The sequence below is a fragment of the Oncorhynchus mykiss genome, chromosome 7 (genome assembly GCF_057628025.1).
Source record: "Oncorhynchus mykiss isolate SJ-2025 chromosome 7, ASM5762802v1, whole genome shotgun sequence".
Lineage (NCBI taxonomy): Eukaryota > Metazoa > Chordata > Actinopteri > Salmoniformes > Salmonidae > Oncorhynchus > Oncorhynchus mykiss.
In genome coordinates this window covers 34114273-34131103 of record NC_143028.1, presented here as the reverse complement: position 1 = coordinate 34131103, position 16831 = coordinate 34114273, and the positions used below count along the sequence as shown (strand labels likewise).

General features: G+C 41.3%; 1 protein-coding gene across 1 annotated transcript in view; it reads right to left on the bottom strand.

Moving 5' to 3' along the window:
• LOC110527736 (metabotropic glutamate receptor 4) overlaps nucleotides 1-16831 on the bottom strand; it is a 336296-nt gene that overhangs the window by 10162 nt on the left and 309303 nt on the right. Inside the window, exon 10 of the mRNA XM_021609206.3 lies at nucleotides 2158-2404. Within this exon, the coding sequence (XP_021464881.1) occupies nucleotides 2158-2404 (247 nt within the window). The remainder of the gene's footprint in view (nucleotides 1-2157; nucleotides 2405-16831) is intronic.

Genomic DNA, 16831 nt, shown 5'->3' with positions numbered 1-16831 from the left:
AGTGCTCCTTGGGATGTTTAAAGCTTGGGAAATCTTTTTGTATCCAAATCCGGCTTTAAACTTCTTCACAACAGTATCTCGGACCTGCCTGGTGTGTTCCTTATTCTTCATGATGCTCTCTGCGCTTTCAACGGACCTCTGAGACTATCACAGTGCAGGTGCATTTATACGGAGACTTGATTACACACAGGTGGATTGTATTTATCATCATTAGTCATTTAGGTCAACATTGGATCATTCAGAGATCCTCACTGAACTTCTGATGAGAGTTTGCTGCACTGAAAGTAAAGGGGCTGAATAATTTTGCACGCCCAATCTCCCTCTCCTCACTGATTGTTAGATTGTCACTGTTGTCGTTAAACTAAATAAATGTTTTTAAGATAAAGGCCTATGTGTAGATGTTATGTAACGCCACACCATGCTCAGCATCCTCGTCCTTTTGCCATCAAATATTTGCAATGTTGCATTCAATATAAACAACTACAGTAAATTGTCTACAATGTATTTTTGGGGAACATCTCTGTACTTTTGTTATCAGTGGAATAAAAATTGCAGGGGCTAAATAATCCCCAAAATACTGTAGGCTAGCTCTCAGTGAATCATCACGATATGCATCCGTCATGAAGATTTACCTACAAACAGGGAGTCTATCTCTATTGACAGACATTACCGACTTAGTCCCCTCTTTTCTTTTCTGAGGGAAGCGAGCCAGCTGTGTGGGTGAGTGTTTTGGCCATCACCTGAGACATTTTCTGCTGAGTCAATGGTTGAAATCACTATTTACCACAGTTGTATAAAGCCAGAGTCTGTCCCAGAAACCACTAAGCATTTTTATTGCTATTGAAATTAGAGGGAGATGGACTCAAGCAGAGAGAGGTTCAGCTGGTTCAGAAAGGAAACTCATTTACCTCTCAATTAATTACACCGGGCTTTGAGCACAAAGCCACAAATCTGAGCCAAACTGCTGAAAATATACCTGTTCAGCATATTGAACAGTGTCTTTCTGTGATAGCCAACTGAATGCGTTGAAATTCTAAAATAAAACATGGTTGTTATTATATATGGTGTATAACAAGCTTTGAAATGGATCTCATACATTCAATACAATACAATAGGTTAATTGTGTATGGCGTTGAGGTATCTGGTGAAGTAGGACTATACAGTACACCACTCCTGGTATTAATGCCCTCCTTAATGATATCCACACACAGTGGAGATTTTGAGCTTATCATGGAATGTTTTAATGCCTCCCTCAACTCACAAACGGACTTAAAATAAAAAATGGCAGCTCATTTCCTACATCAATCGAAGTGTAAAATAACAACGACGCAAGGTGGCCAGTAAATAATGATTTGGAGACTTTGCTTTCCACCTCTTAAACCAATTTATTCACGTAATTTACAGTGCCTGAAGGGTAAAATACATTTAACATTTAAAGACACACAAGGGTGCTCTCAGCCAAGGCTGACATGTACACTGAACAACAATATAAACACAACATGTAAAGTGTTGGTCCCATATTTCATAACCTGAAATAAGGTGAAGCATATCAAGAAGCTGATTAAACAGCATGCTCATTACACAGGTGCACCTTATGCTGGGGACAATAAAAGGCCACTCTAAAATGTTTAGTTTTGTCACACAACAATGCCACAGATGTCTCAAGTTTTGAGGGAGTGTGCAAGTGGCATGCTGACTGCAGGAATGTTGCCAGAGAATAAGAAATTCATTTCTCTACCATAAGCCGCCTCCAGCGTTGTTTTAGATAATTGTGGGTGAGCAGTGTGCTGATGTCAACGTTGTGAAAAGAGTGCCCAATGGTGGCATTGGGGTTATGGTATGGGCAGGCACAAGCTACGGACAACGAACACAATTCCATTTTATCTATGGCAATTTGAATGTACAGAAATATCGTGACGAGATCATGAGGCCCATTGAGAGGCCCATTTCTTTTAATAAGGTATCTGTGACCAACAGAGGCATATCTGTATTCCCAGTCATGTGAAATCCATAGAATAGTGCCGAATTAATGTATTTCAATTGACTGATTTCCTCATATGAACTGTAACTCAGTAAAATCTTTGAAATTATTGCACGTTGCATTTATATTTTTGTTCAGTATATATAGCATATATTAGTCTTCACCTTATGACTCACCTTGTGTTTCAAGGCTCTCACACAACTCAGACTTGGCTTCTCCGTTGGGACGTAGGCTCGCCTTGGGGTTGAACTTGTTGGACATGGTGGCAGCTGTGACCACAGCCTTGAGGCTGCGTGTGCGTTTGGGAACGTTCTGCTCCGGGTGCCTGAGGATCACGTAGACCTTGGGCATGTACAGCATCCCCAGAGAGACAGATGCACTCAGGCTCACAGAGATGGTCAGCGTGGTTGTCTGGATGTACATCTGTAAAGTAATGTCATGGAGACTCTGTTAGACCTACGGATCGAAATTGGTTAAGTTTAGGGTTAAGATTAGGGTTAATGTAACCGGTGTCGGGAACCATACACAATCTGCCGGGCTATATTCCCTGCCTAAAGTTAATAAAGAGCACTAAGAATCGACAGTTACTGCTCCACCACATCCCTGGTGGTTTACTCTAGATGTTAATGCTCATGTCAAACCCTCTTTCCTTATCTGCGGTTAAACACTTCTGTCCATTTGTCCTTGCTGTATGTCCTTCATGAAGAGACGGAAATTATTTGTGAAGGACACAACATACACCGTACAATCCATGACAAAGCTTTACTCTTCATCAAAGTTCTTGTGCCTGTGTAACGAGTACGTGTAATAGAGTATACACTGTAAGCCTAAAGCATATGAGACATGTTTCTTGGTCACTATTATTCATTACATTTCACATGACAGAAGTCAATTATTAATAAAGGTATCTGTTGGTAGGATGGCTTGATCCTCTCTTCATAACCCCCCATTACACACGCACGCACGCACGCACACACACACACACACACACACACACACACACACACACACACACACACACACACACACACACACACACACACACACAACCACCACCACCACCGCGGTGCACGCATCCAAGACTCTCTTGTTTGTTGATTTTCGGCAGTGCTTGTTTTAACATGGCCATCACGTCAACCTTTAAAACGGAATGTCATAACACCAGCCTATCTGCCCTATTCTGATTCACTACAAGCTGCCCCATAAAAAACAAAATAACCTCATGAATTTTTTATCCATGGCTGAACATTGTGAATCACAGGGGAGGGCCTTGCTGATCAGCAGTCTCCCTCACTCAATTTTAAGTGTTTGCAAAGCAGAACTGTGTTAATTAGGCCATCTTATTGAGAACATTAAATGGGAGGGACAGGCTCGTATGAATTGTAATGTATACAGTTCATTGTTACAAATACTGATCACCTAACTTGATGAGGGAAAAGCAATTAAAGGTTGGGCTAATAGAAGATGGTATAGACCCAAATTATTTTATAACATGACACTGTATGACCCAACCTAAAACAAACATAATCCACACTGACACATCTCGTTTAACATGTAATGAAATCAATAAATATCAATAATGTGTTAACCTGTAAGGTATTTGACTGAGAGACCATTATAATTCTAATCTGTTCAGTTTGACTAGACCTTCGTAGCTAGCTATCTTAACGCAGCAAGAGATTCCCTCCTGCTGTTTCATCAACATAGTGTAGCATCCCCAGACTTCTGCTAGTGTGTCTTTGTTTGTTTTTGTTACATCTAACCCTCTAAGACGCTCCGCTTTCTCTCCAGATTGCTTTGCTTAACATCTAGGTGAAGTACAGCACCATCGAGAATAGTGGATGGGACGTTACCCGGCACAGCCAGAAGAGGACTGGCCACCCCACATAGCCTGGTTCCTCTCTAGGTTTCTTCCTAGGTTTTGGCCTTTCTAGGCAGTTTTTCCCAGCCACCGGGCTTCTACACCTGCATTGCTTGCTGTTTGGGGTTTTAGGCTGGGTTTCTGTACAGCACTTTGAGATATCAGCTGATGTACGAAGGGCTATATAAATACATTTGATTTGATTTGTTAAAGGAGCAGATGCCAGCGGTGGTAGAGCCTCTCACAGCTGTGGAGACACAGACCACTAGTGCTCTGCTCTGGGCTGTGTTTGGCTCTGCTGTCTTATGGGGGGATTCAGGACCCAACTTGTTATCCATGGATTAATTTAAGAACAAGTAAATAAACGGGGACAATCAGGACAAGTTGTAGTGGGAAATTATTTGATCGATTACTTGGTTTATGTTATCTGCTGCTGTATTGTACTAATGGTTCAACTTTACTTGACACCCACCGTCATATTACGTTATGACACAGTCATAACCATGTCATAACAGTTGACATGACATGTCATAACCTGTCATAATGTGGTCATAACACTGCCACGACCCATATATTTACACCTGTTGTGACATATATTGCGTTATATTTTGGCAGAGAATCAAAAAGTTTCCCTGCCAAGAAGTTTCCTTTAGTTTGAAAGTTTGTTTCATAAGACCTTTGTTGTGTAATGAATTTTTTGCAATCATGTTTTTTTTCATCATATTTTAAATAACTTAAAAATACACTTTATGACACTGTCAAGAAGCATTATGACCATCCTGTGTCACAGGTAACCACATTAAGTGTTTTAATAGGGCTTAGGGCCACCACGAGCTGCCAAAACAGCTTAATTTGCGCCTTGGCATGGATTCTACAAGTGTCTGGATGGATGCGACACCATTCTTTCACGAGAAATTCCATAATTTGGTGTTTTGTTGATGGAAAACGCTGTCTCGGGCGCCACTCCAGAATCTCCTGTAAGTGTTCAATTGGATGGGATCTGGTGAAACACACACACACACACACACACACACACACACACACACACACACACACACACACACTTTAAACCCCCTATGCTACTTTGAGACCCATCTTTCAAAGTCACTTTTCTTCTAGCCAAAATAATGGACAACTGGGCAATTAAGCATGATGGGATGTTAACTTCTAAACCCTCATACCATCGACTGATGTTATTTTGACCATATCATAGTCTAAAGGCGGTTCATTCAATTCTTCACATTTTTCACGACTTTGTCAGTGAACTTGTTCTTAATAAATCTAAATAATTGTTTAGTGTTTCTGTATCAATATGGACTTTTTATAAATTCAATTCCTTTATGGTCATTTTGACTCCAGTGTCAGTATGTCAGACTGTCAGAGACATTGAAGGTAGGAATACTTCTATATGCATCTATTGTACAGTCGTGGACAAAGGTTTTGAGAATGACAAAAATAGTAATTTTCACAAAGTCTGCTGCCTCAGTTTGTATGATAGAAATTTGCATATACTCCAGAATGTTATGAAGGGTGATCAGATGAATTGCAATTAATTGTAAAGTCCCTCTTTGCCATGCAAATGAACTGAATCCCCACTACATTTCCACTGCATTTCAGCCCTGTCACAAAAGGACCAGCTGACATCATGTCAGTGATTCTCTCATTAACACAGGTGTGAGCGTTGACGAGGACAAGGCTGGAGATCACTCTGTCATGCTGATTGAGTTTGAATAACAGACTGGAAGCTTCAAAAGGAGGGTGGTGCTTGGAATCATTGTTCTTCCTCTGTCAATCGTGGTTACCTGCAAGGAACCGCATCATTGCTTTGCACAAAAAGGGGTTCAAGTCCAGCAAGCGCCAAGACCATCTCCTAAAGTTGATTCAGCTGGTGGATTGGGGCACCACCAGTACAGAGCTTGCTCAGGAATGGCAGCAGGCAGGTGTGAGTGCATCTGGACTGCTGAGAACTGGGGTAATGTCATTTTCTCTGATGAATCCCCTTTCCGATTGTTTGGGGCATCCGGAAAAAAGCTTGTCTGGAGAAGACAAGGTGAGCGCTACCATCAGTCCTGTGTCATGCCAACAGTGAAGCATCCTGAGACCATTAATGTGTGTGGTTGCTTCTCAGCCAAGGGAGTGGGCTCACAATTTTGCCTAAGAACACAGCCATGAATAAAGAATGGTACCAACACATCCTCCGAGAGCAACTTCTCCCAACCATCCAGGAACAGTTTCGTGACTAACAATGCCTTTTCCAGCATGATGGAGCACCTTGCCATAAGGCAAAAGTGATAACTAAGTGGCTCGGGGAACAAAACATCGATATTTTGGGTCCATGGCCAGGAAACTCCCCAGACCTTAATCCTATTGAGAACTTGTGGTCAATCCTCAAGAGGCGCGTGGACAAACAAAAACCCACAAATTCTGACAAACTCCAAGCATTGATTATGAAGAATGGGCTGCCATCAGTCAGGATGTGGCCCAGAAGTTAATTGACAGCATGCCATTGTGGATTGCAGAGGTCTTGAAAAAGAAGGGTCAACACTGCAAATATTGACTCTTTGCATCAACTTCATGTAATTGTCAATAAAAGCCTTTGACACTTATGAAATGCTTGTAATTATACTTCAGTATTCCATAGTACCATCTGACAAAAATATCTAAAGACACTGAAGAAGCAAACTTTGTGAAAATTAATATTTGTGTCATTCTCAAAACTTTTGGCCACGACTGTATATAGCTGCCTTCGTGTTGCAGGACCCCAGGAAGAGTAGCTGCTGCCTTGACAACAGCTAATGGGGATACATAATAAATACAAATACAAAGCATGTCATCCTTTAATGCAGAGTTGACCATTAGAATTCATTCACTGTACAATCTGAACATTTTAATTACTATTTCTGTTGAATAAGCCTAAAATTAACTGTCCACCATGGGGCTGTGAGTGTATATCAGAGCAAACCCATTTTCAGACTGTGACTAAGACAGTAGACTGGCTGGATCATTCGCCTGTACTTCTCCCCTAATTTGCCTCTTCCTCAGCACATTCAGAGCAGTGCATATTGGAGGAGTGCTATTGGCAGACCTGCACATATAGAACATATGTTTTTCTACGGACCTGCATTTCTTTAGCGAGCGTAAGATTGTACTTTTCTATACCATGTATGACTGTAATAAGGTAGTGGTTAGAGCGTTGGAATAGTAACCGGAAGGTTGCAAGTTCAAATCCCCGAGCTGACAAGCTACTAATCTGACGTTCTGACCCTGAACAGGCAGTTAAGTTAACCCACTGTTCCTAGGCTGTCATTGAAAATAAGAATTTGTTCTTAACTGACTTGCCTTGTTAAATAAAGGTTAAAAATAATAATAATAATCTGTGCATATAATAATCTGCCAATGGGATGCAAATTCTTCAAATGGTAAAATACTTGATATATGCAATACAAGAACCCGGATAAGCTCTGAATTTACACAGAGAGCTGTATTCTCAGAGAAGTAGCTACTGTACGGCAAATCTAAAAAAAGTTTTTCTTTGAATCTGGAGACATAATTTTAAATTATACATATCCTCAGAGGGCGGAGGGGAACAGTTGGGGTGATCTTGACCTGATATAGATGGAGCACCTTGTGTACTCGCCTATGGTTATAACTGGTAATAACTAAGTATGATTGTGTACAAAATCAAACCTACCTTAGATATATGCTTAGTTGCAGTCAAAACAGCTCATAAAAGTCTGTCAGTGGTATAAATACTTGGTAGAATTGTAGTACAGAAACCAGCTACCCTCTGAATGTACAGATAGTGCAATATTGGTGTGTATTCTCCAAAAAATAGAAGTCACAGTGCATTCAGAAAGTATTCAGACCCCTTGACTTTTTCCACACTTTCTTATGTTACAGCCTTGTTCTAAAAAAATATATATATTTTTTAATGCCCTTCATTAATCTACCCGCAATACCCCATAACGACAAAGCAAAAACAGGTAGTTGTACATTTTATCAAATGTATTAAACAAATGGAATATTACATTTACATAAGTATTCAGACACTTTACTAAGTACTCTCTTAAAACACCTTTGGGAGCGATTACAGCCTTGATTCTTCTTGGGTATGATGCTACAAGCTTGGCACACCTGTATTTGGGGAGTTTTCCCCATTCTTCTCTGCAGGTCCTCTCAAGCTCTGTCAGGTTGGAATGGGAGCGTCGCTGCACTGCTATTTTCAGGTCTCTCCAGATATTTTTGATCGGGTTCAAGTCCGGACCCTGGCTGGGCCATTCAAGGACATTCAGAGTCTTGTCCCGAAGCCACTCCTGCCTTGTCTTGGCAGTGTGCTTGGGTCGTTGTGCTGTTGGAAGGTGAACCGTCGCCCCAGTCTGAGGTTCTGAGCAGTCTAGAGCAGGTTTTCATCAAGGATCTCACTGTACTTTGTTACGTTCATCTTTCTCTCGATCCTGACTAGTCTCCCAGTCTCTGCCGCTGAAAAGCTTCCCCACAGCATGATGCTGCCACCACCATTCGTCACCGTAGTGATAGTGCCAGGGTTCCTCCAGACGTGACGCTTGGCATTCAGTCCAAACAGTTCAATCTTGGTTTTGTCAGACCAGAGAATCTTGTTTCTCATGGTCTGAGAGTCCTTTAGGTGCCTTTTGGCAAACTTCAAGCAGGCTGTCATGTGCCTTTTACTGAGGAGTAGCTTCCATCTGTTCACTCTACCATGAAGGCCTGATTGGTGGAGTGCTGCAGAAATGGTTGTCCTTCTGGAAGGTTCTCCCATCTCCACAGAGGGACTCTGGAGCTCTGTCAGTGACCATCGGGTTCTTGTTCACCTCCCTGACCAAAGCCTTTCTCGCCCGATTGCTCAGTTTGGCTGGATGGCCAGCTCAAGGAAGAATATTGGTGGTTACAAACTTATTCCATTGAAGAATCATGGAAGCCACTGTGTTCTTGGGGACCTTCAATTCTGCAGAAATGCTTTGGTAACCTTCCCCAGATCTGTGCCTCGACACAGTCCTGTCTCAGAACTTTACGGACAATTCCTTCAACCGCATGGCTTGGTTTTCGCTCTGACATGCACTGTCATCTGTGGGACCTTATATAGACAGGTGTGTGCCTTTCCAAATCATGTCCAATCAATTCAATTTACAACTTGTCCACCTGTGTTAGAAACATCAAGGATGATCAATGGAAACAGGATGCGCCTGAGCTAAAAAGTCTTTATGGCAAAGAGTCTGAATACTTATGTAAATAAGGTATTTCTGTTTTTTATTTTTAATACATTTGCAAAAAAAACAACGTTTTCTCGCTTTGTCATTATGGGTTATTAAGCGGTACCGATGCACCAAGTCTGGAACCAACAGGACCCTGAACAACTTCTACCCCTAAGCCATAAGACTGCTAAATAGTTAACCAAATAGCTACCTGCACTATCTCTATTGACCCCCTTTGCACTAACTCTTTTGACTCATCACATATTCTGCTGCTACTGCTTATTATCTATGTTGTTGCCTAGTTCCTCTACCTACATATACATATCTACCTCAATTACCACCTACGCCTGCACATCGACTCGGTACTGTAGCCAAGTTATTGTCACTCATTGTGTATTTCTCCTTGTGTTATTATCATTCCAATATTTTGTACATTTTTTTTTGTCTCTGCATTTTTGGGAAGAGCCCGTAAGTAAGCATTTCACTGTTAGTCTACTAAACACCTGCTGTTTACATAATGTGTGACAAATAACATTTCATTTGATATTTTAACACCATGTTTACATCATGTTGGTACTATGTTTGTTGAGAGCTTTACACTTATTAGTTACTGTATCTGTTGTGATGACTACTGTGTGAAGTAACTGAGTACTGATCCTGAGTACTGAGTACTGATGATCCTTTGACTTCTGTGATTACTTTACTGTTTTTTTTCGCTGTCTGTTTTTGCTCTGGTTTATAACTCCGATGTGCATTGGAGTCAACTGTAAGAGACTTTGAAGGTAGGAATACTTCTATATGCATCCATTGTATACACAGTGGGGAGAACAAGTATTTGATGCACTGCCGATTTTGCAGGTTTTCCTACTTACAAAGCATGTAGAGGTCTGTAATTTTTTATCATAGGTACACTTAAACTGTGAGAGACGGAATCTAAAACAAAAATCCAGAAAATCACATTGTATTATTTTTAAGTAATTAATTTGCATTTTATTGCATGACACAGACCGAATCTAAAACAAAAATCCAGAAAATCACATTGTATAATTTTTAAGTTATTAATTTGCATTTTATTGCATGACACATAAGTATTTGATCACCTACCAAGAATTCCGTCTCTCACAGACCTGTTAGTTTTTATTTGAAGTCATTACCTGTATTAACTGCACCTGTTTGAACTTGTTACCTGTATAAAAGACACACACTCAATCAAACAGACTCCAACCTCGCCACCCGGGTGGCGCAGTGGTTAAGGGCGCTGTACTGCAGAGCCAGCTGTGCCATCAGAGACTCTTGTCGACTCCTGTGGCGGGCCGGGCGCAGTGCGCGCTAACCAAGGTTGCCAGGTGCACGGTGTTTCCTTCCTCCGACATATTGGTGCGATGAGAGAAGATAACAACAATTGGACACTACAAAATTGGGGAGAAAAAGGGGTAAAATTCACACAAAAAAACAGACTCCAACCTCTCCACAATGGCCAAGACCAGAGAGCTGGTAAGGACATCAGGGATAAAATTGTAGACCTGCACAAGGCTGGGATGGGCTATAGGACAATAGGCAAGCAGCTTGGTGAGAAGGCAACAACTGTTGGCGCAATTATTAGAAAATGTAAGAAGTTCAAGATGATGGTCAATCACCCTCAGTCTGGGGCTCCATGCAAGATCTCACCTCATCAATGATGAGGAAGGTGAGGGATCAGCCAAGAACTACACGGCAGGACCTGGTCAATGACCTGAAGAGAGCTGGGACCACAGTCTCAAAGAAAACCATTAGTAACACACTACGCCGTCATGGATTAAAATCCTGCAGCGCACGCAAGATCCCCCTGCTCAAGTCAGCGCATGTCCAGGCCCGTCTGCAGTTTGCCAATGACCATCTGGATGATCCAGAGGAGGAATGGGAGGAGGTCATGTGGTCTGATGAGACAAAAATAGAGCTTTTTGGTCTAAACTCCACTCGCCGTGTTTGGAGGAAGAAGAAGGATGAGTACAACCCCAAGAACACCATCCCAACCGTGAAGCATAGAGGTGGAAACATCATTCTTTGGGGATGCTTTTCTGCAAAGGGGACAGGACGACTGCACCGTATTGAGGGGAGGATGGATGGGGCCATGTATCGCGAGATCTTGGCCAACAACCTCCTTCCCTCAGTAAGAGAATTGAAGATGGGTCGTGGCTGGGTCTTCCAGCATGACAACGACCCGAAACACACAGCCAGGGAAACTAAGGAGTGGCTCCGTAAGAAGCATCTCAAGGTCCTGGAGTGGCCTTGCCAGTCTCCAGACCTGAACCCAATAGAAAATCTTTGGAAAGAGCTGAAAGTCCGTATTGCCAGGCGACAGCCCAGAAACCTGAAGGATCTGGAGAAGGTCTGTATGGAGAGGGCCAAAATCGCTGCTGCAGTGTGTGCAAACCTGATCAACAATTACAGGAAACGTATGATCTCTGTAATTGCAAACAAAGGTTTCTGTACCAAATATTAAGTTCTGCTTTTCTGATGTATCAAATACTTATGTCATGCAATAAAATGCAAATTAATTACTTAAAAATCATACAATGTGATTTTCTGGATTTTTGTTTTAGATTCCGTCTCTCATAGTTGAAGTGTACCTAGGATAAAAAGTACAGACATGCTTTGTAAGTAGGAAAACTTGCAAAATCAGCAGTGTATCAAATACCTGTTCTCCCTACTGTAGCTGCCTTCATTTTGCAGGACCCCAGGAAGAGTAGCTGCTGCCTTGACAACAGCCAAATGGGGATACATAATAAATATAAATACAAATACAAAGCATATCGTCCGTTAATGCAGTGTTGACCATTAGAATTCATTCACTGTACAATCTGAACATTTTAATTACTGTTTGGCATTGCAGTTCTGTTGAATAAGCCTAAAATTAACCGTCCACCATGGGGCTGTGAGTGTATATCAGAGCAAACCCATTTTCAGACTGTGACTAAGACAGTAGACTGGTTGGATCATTCGCCTGTACTTCTCCCCTAATCTGCCTCTTCCTCAGCACATTCAGAGCAGTACATATTGGAGGAGTGCTATTGGCAGACCTGCACATATAGAACATATGATTTCTATGAACCTGCATTTCTTTTGCGAGCTGGATGTAGATGGGCATTTATTGGGATGACTCAGGCGTCAGTCATGACCACTGAAAAACAAGGTCAAATCAGGAAGTTCAGCTCCCCTTTAACACCAACCTTCCCACCACTGCTGACCTTAAGACAAAAAAAAGCAATTTTTTTTGTTTTCATACATTTTTACGGTATAGCCAATTTTGACTTTGCGGCTGGCCCATCTAGTGAAAAACGCTTAGCTCTGCCTCCAGGATAAGATTCATCCTAATAAAACGGCAATGTGCGAGCTGCATAACATGTTAGGTTAGATTACTCGTTGGTTATTACTGCATTGTCGGAACTAGAAGCACAAGCATTTAGCTACACTCGCATTAACATCTGCTAACCATGTGTATTTGAGAAATAAAATTGGATTTGATTTGATTTGATATGCTCCATCTTAAGACTGATGAATAAAAAGCACTTTCAATATCCGTTATTGACTAACATTCTTCCTGGGAAACAGTGCCGCTTCTAGGTTTTAGTCATAGTTCAGTATGGCATATTCAAACAACAGGCTATGAATCATTTCAATATTCATTTCAATTTCACAGCCTCACAATGGTTTCAGTGGTAATAGTCTAATTAAACCAATAAAGATTTTTTTCCCCCCGGGGACTCTAATGTGGTGTATCTGGAGAACGTGATTTACAAAGTGACTACAATGTTTTGGCCTTGATTAGCTTCTTGTCCAATCCCCTCCTCTCCCTCTAGGAAAGCACAGGGCAACAGCTTCATGCTTGTGTCATGTAGCCGATGCAACCAGTATGAAATCCTAGATCTTATCCAGGCCTCTGTGCTCTGTCCCATTGATCCTCATTGTGTTCTATTAGGCCTCTGAGACAGCTGTACAATAATGAATAATGTTGTTTACATATGAAAAAACATAAAAATAAAGAAAGTTGCACACTCCATATATACAGTGCCTTGCGAAAGTATTCGGCCCCCTTGAACTTTGCGACCTTTTGCCACATTTCAGGCTTCAAACAAAGATATAAAACTGTATTTTTTTGTGAAGAATCAACAACAAGTGGGACACAATCATGAAGTAGAACGACATTTATTGGATATTTCAAACTTTTTTAACAAATCAAAAACTGAAAAATTGGGCGTGCAAAATTATTCAGCCCCTTTAAGTTAATACTTTGTAGCTCCACCTTTTGCTGCGATTACAGCTGTAAGTCACTTGGGGTATGTCTCTATCAGTTTTGCACATCGAGAGACTGACATTTTTTCCCATTCCTCCTTGCAAAACAGCTCGAGCTCAGTGAGGTTGGATGGAGAGCATTTGTGATCAGCAGTTTTCAGTTCTTTCCACAGATTCTCGATTGGATTCAGGTCTGGACTTTGACTTGGCCATTCTAACACCAGGGTGATGAGCTGTGTTGCTTTTACGCCAAACATAACGTTTTGCATTGTTGCCAAAAAGTTCAATTTTGGTTTCATCTGACCAGAGCACCTTCTTCCACATGTTTGGTGTGTCTCCCAGGTGGCTTGTGGCAAACTTTAAACAACACTTTTTATGGATATCTTTAAGAAATGGCTTTCTTCTTGCCACTCTTCCATAAAGACCAGATTTGTGCAATATACGACTGATTGTTGTCCTATGGACAGAGTCTCCCACCTCAGCTGTAGATCTCTGCAGTTCATCCAGAGTGATCATGGGCCTCTTGGCTGCATCTCTGATCAGTCTTCTCCTTGTATGAGCTGAAAGTTTAGAGGGACGGCCAGGTCTTGGTAGATTTGCAGTGGTCTGATACTCCTTCCATTTCAATATTATCGCTTGCACAGTGCTCCTTGGGATGTTTAAAGCTTGGGAAATCTTTTTGTATCCAAATCCGGCTTTAAACTTCTTCACAACAGTATCTCGGACCTGCCTGGTGTGTTCCTTGTTCTTCATGATGCTCTCTGCGCTTTTAACAGACCTCTGAGACTATCACAGTGCAGGTGCATTTATACGGAGACTTGATTACACACAGGTGGATTGTATTTATCATCATTAGTCATTTAGGTCAACATTGGATCATTCAGAGATCCTCACTGAACTTCTGGAGAGAGTTTGCTGCACTGAATGTAAAGGGGCTGAATAATTTTGCACGCCCAATTTTTCAGTTTTTGATTTGTTAAAAAAGTTTGAAATATCCAATAAATGTCGTTCCACTTCATGATTGTGTCCCACTTGTTGTTGAGTCTTCACAAAAAAATACAGTTTTTTTATCTTTATGTTTGAAGCCTGAAATGTGGCAAAAGGTCGCAAAGTTCAAGGGGGCCGAATACTTTCGCAAGGCACTGTAAACTCCCAGTAATTTATTCGGTATTCACCAACGTTTTGGCATCACTGTGCCTTCCTCAGGTTAATGTCATGAATACTTGAACCAGGTTATGAAGACAAACAGTGCAATTAGTGCAACCAATGACAATCTGTGAAACTGTTAAAAAAAATTAAATAATTTATGGCATATTAAATATATTAGGCTATTGTTATCATATAGAAACATAATTGAATATTGTACATCATATTAGCATCAACATGCATTATTGTTAAATTCCATTTCACATATTTAATTGTTTCGTATTTCATTTCTTATTTGTTACATGTAATCTTTTGGTTCAACCTTAATGCATAATGAGCATCATCAGCAGGGGGAACATATTCTGTGTACACTAATAAGCTGTAGAAAGAAAAATATCCATTTCTAAGACTTCATAAAATAAATAATTGTTCATAAGAAGGGCCTGTGATCAAAGTCAATATTCAGACCACTAAGCCTCAATTTGTAGTAGTATGATCTCAATGTGACCTCCTCTCCATGGTAGAGCAACATGCTCAATGCCTGTGTATTGGATGGTTAGCTTCAACAAAGTGAGCTGCTACTGGATAGTCAATATTCTTACACCTGATTGAGCTGCGGTGTTCAGCTAGTTCAGCTTTGCGTTGTTTTAATTGTCTTTTCGTTTCCACATGAACAGGTGATGATTACTCTAGCATGAGATGATACCCCTAACAGGGATTTTTCGACCTGTATGTGGCTGTCTGAAGGATGTTTTTATAGTGCCATTGCACTGTGCGCATGAGCCACATTTGTAGTTCCCATTTGGGATAGGTGTCAAGATTGCAGAATAGAGTTTTTAGTAATTCCTCTCTTGGTTTTTGAGATAATTTCATCATTGCAGCATCAAGAGTCCTTGTAGCCTCTCATTTTGAATGCATCTGTCCTTTTTTTTTTTGTTGCATTGTTGTCAAAATCTGTCGAAGGGCCACATTCGTTTAACCCTGCATAACTGGCTATATGGTAGACCATTCTTGGGGGGAAGGGGATGCATACTATTCGCACGTAGCAGGGTATTGCGATCTGTGGGCTTTGTGTATAAGTCTGTGTGTAATGCATCATTCTCTTTGACGATCCATAAGTCCAGGTAGTTTATTTATCTCTCATCAGTCTGCATGATGAATTTGAGATATTCAGAGCTCTCGTTTGGTAGAGTTTGTAATTAATTTAGTTTCTGCTGACTTCCTTCCCAGAGCACAAAGACATCATCTATGTATCTCTTCCACAGTAGGATTTTAGAAAGTAAGGGGTGTGTCTCTGTTTCATTAAGGAGTGCTTCCTCAAATTGTCCCACATACAGGTTTGCGTAGTTTGGGGAAAAGGAGGAGCCCATGGCTACACCCCGAATTTGAAGGAAAAAGTCTGACTCAAAGACTAAGTAGTTATTGGATAACACCAGTTCAGTAAGTTGTAAGATGCAGTCATTGGATGGAGCAAGGGTCGAGTCTCTCTGCTGAAGGAAGTGTTGCAGCGCCTGCAAGCCTCCAGTGTGTGGGATGTTAGTGGTCAGCAGGGTGCCCTCTGGTATACTTCCTAAGCCCTCTATCAATGAGATCCTGTGACTAGTGTCTTTGACAAAAGATGGGAGATTCTCAAACATCGGTTTAATGTGGTAATCCACAAATGTAGAAATGTTGGATGTCACAGAGTCGATTGCTGCTACAATGGGTCTACCTGGAGGAGGAGACACTTGTTTGTGTAATTTAGCGACGGTATAGAAAGTTGAAAAACGAACAACTACCAAAGCAGAGTGGGGTCATTGGTCTGTCTGTCTCTCTGTTTAGGCAGCTAATGGCGTGAAGACTGTTTCTGACCTAGCATTACAGCAAATGGACACATCACAGCATGTAATCTAAGGCTGTTGAACTAACCTACTTTTTTAACAGCCGAGAGGCAACGACAAGAACACTGTAAACAGCATAATGAAAACTTGATATCATAAAAGAGATGGACAAAACCACTGACTAGCCGTCAGGTATTCGAGCACCATAATGGCAGGCGGCCGATTGTGTTGGAATTGTGTCCATTGTGAGGAGAGAAACCTTGTCCTTGGACTCCATTGTGAAGCGTTCCTACCACTCCTCCCACTCACCCCTACCTGACAGACATCCTCTGATTTACTGCACCTCTCCAGGTGAGGCAGTGCCACATCGATTTCCAGCATCATGCTCTGTGATCACACACTATAGATAGACCAGATTTGACTGATAGAGAAGGCCTCCTATATGGCATTTGTTACATTTCTTCTGACACAGGATGACAAATAAATTAGTGTAATTGGAGTGCCAGGCGAGGGAGGCATGCAGTAAACTGGTGATGAGCAC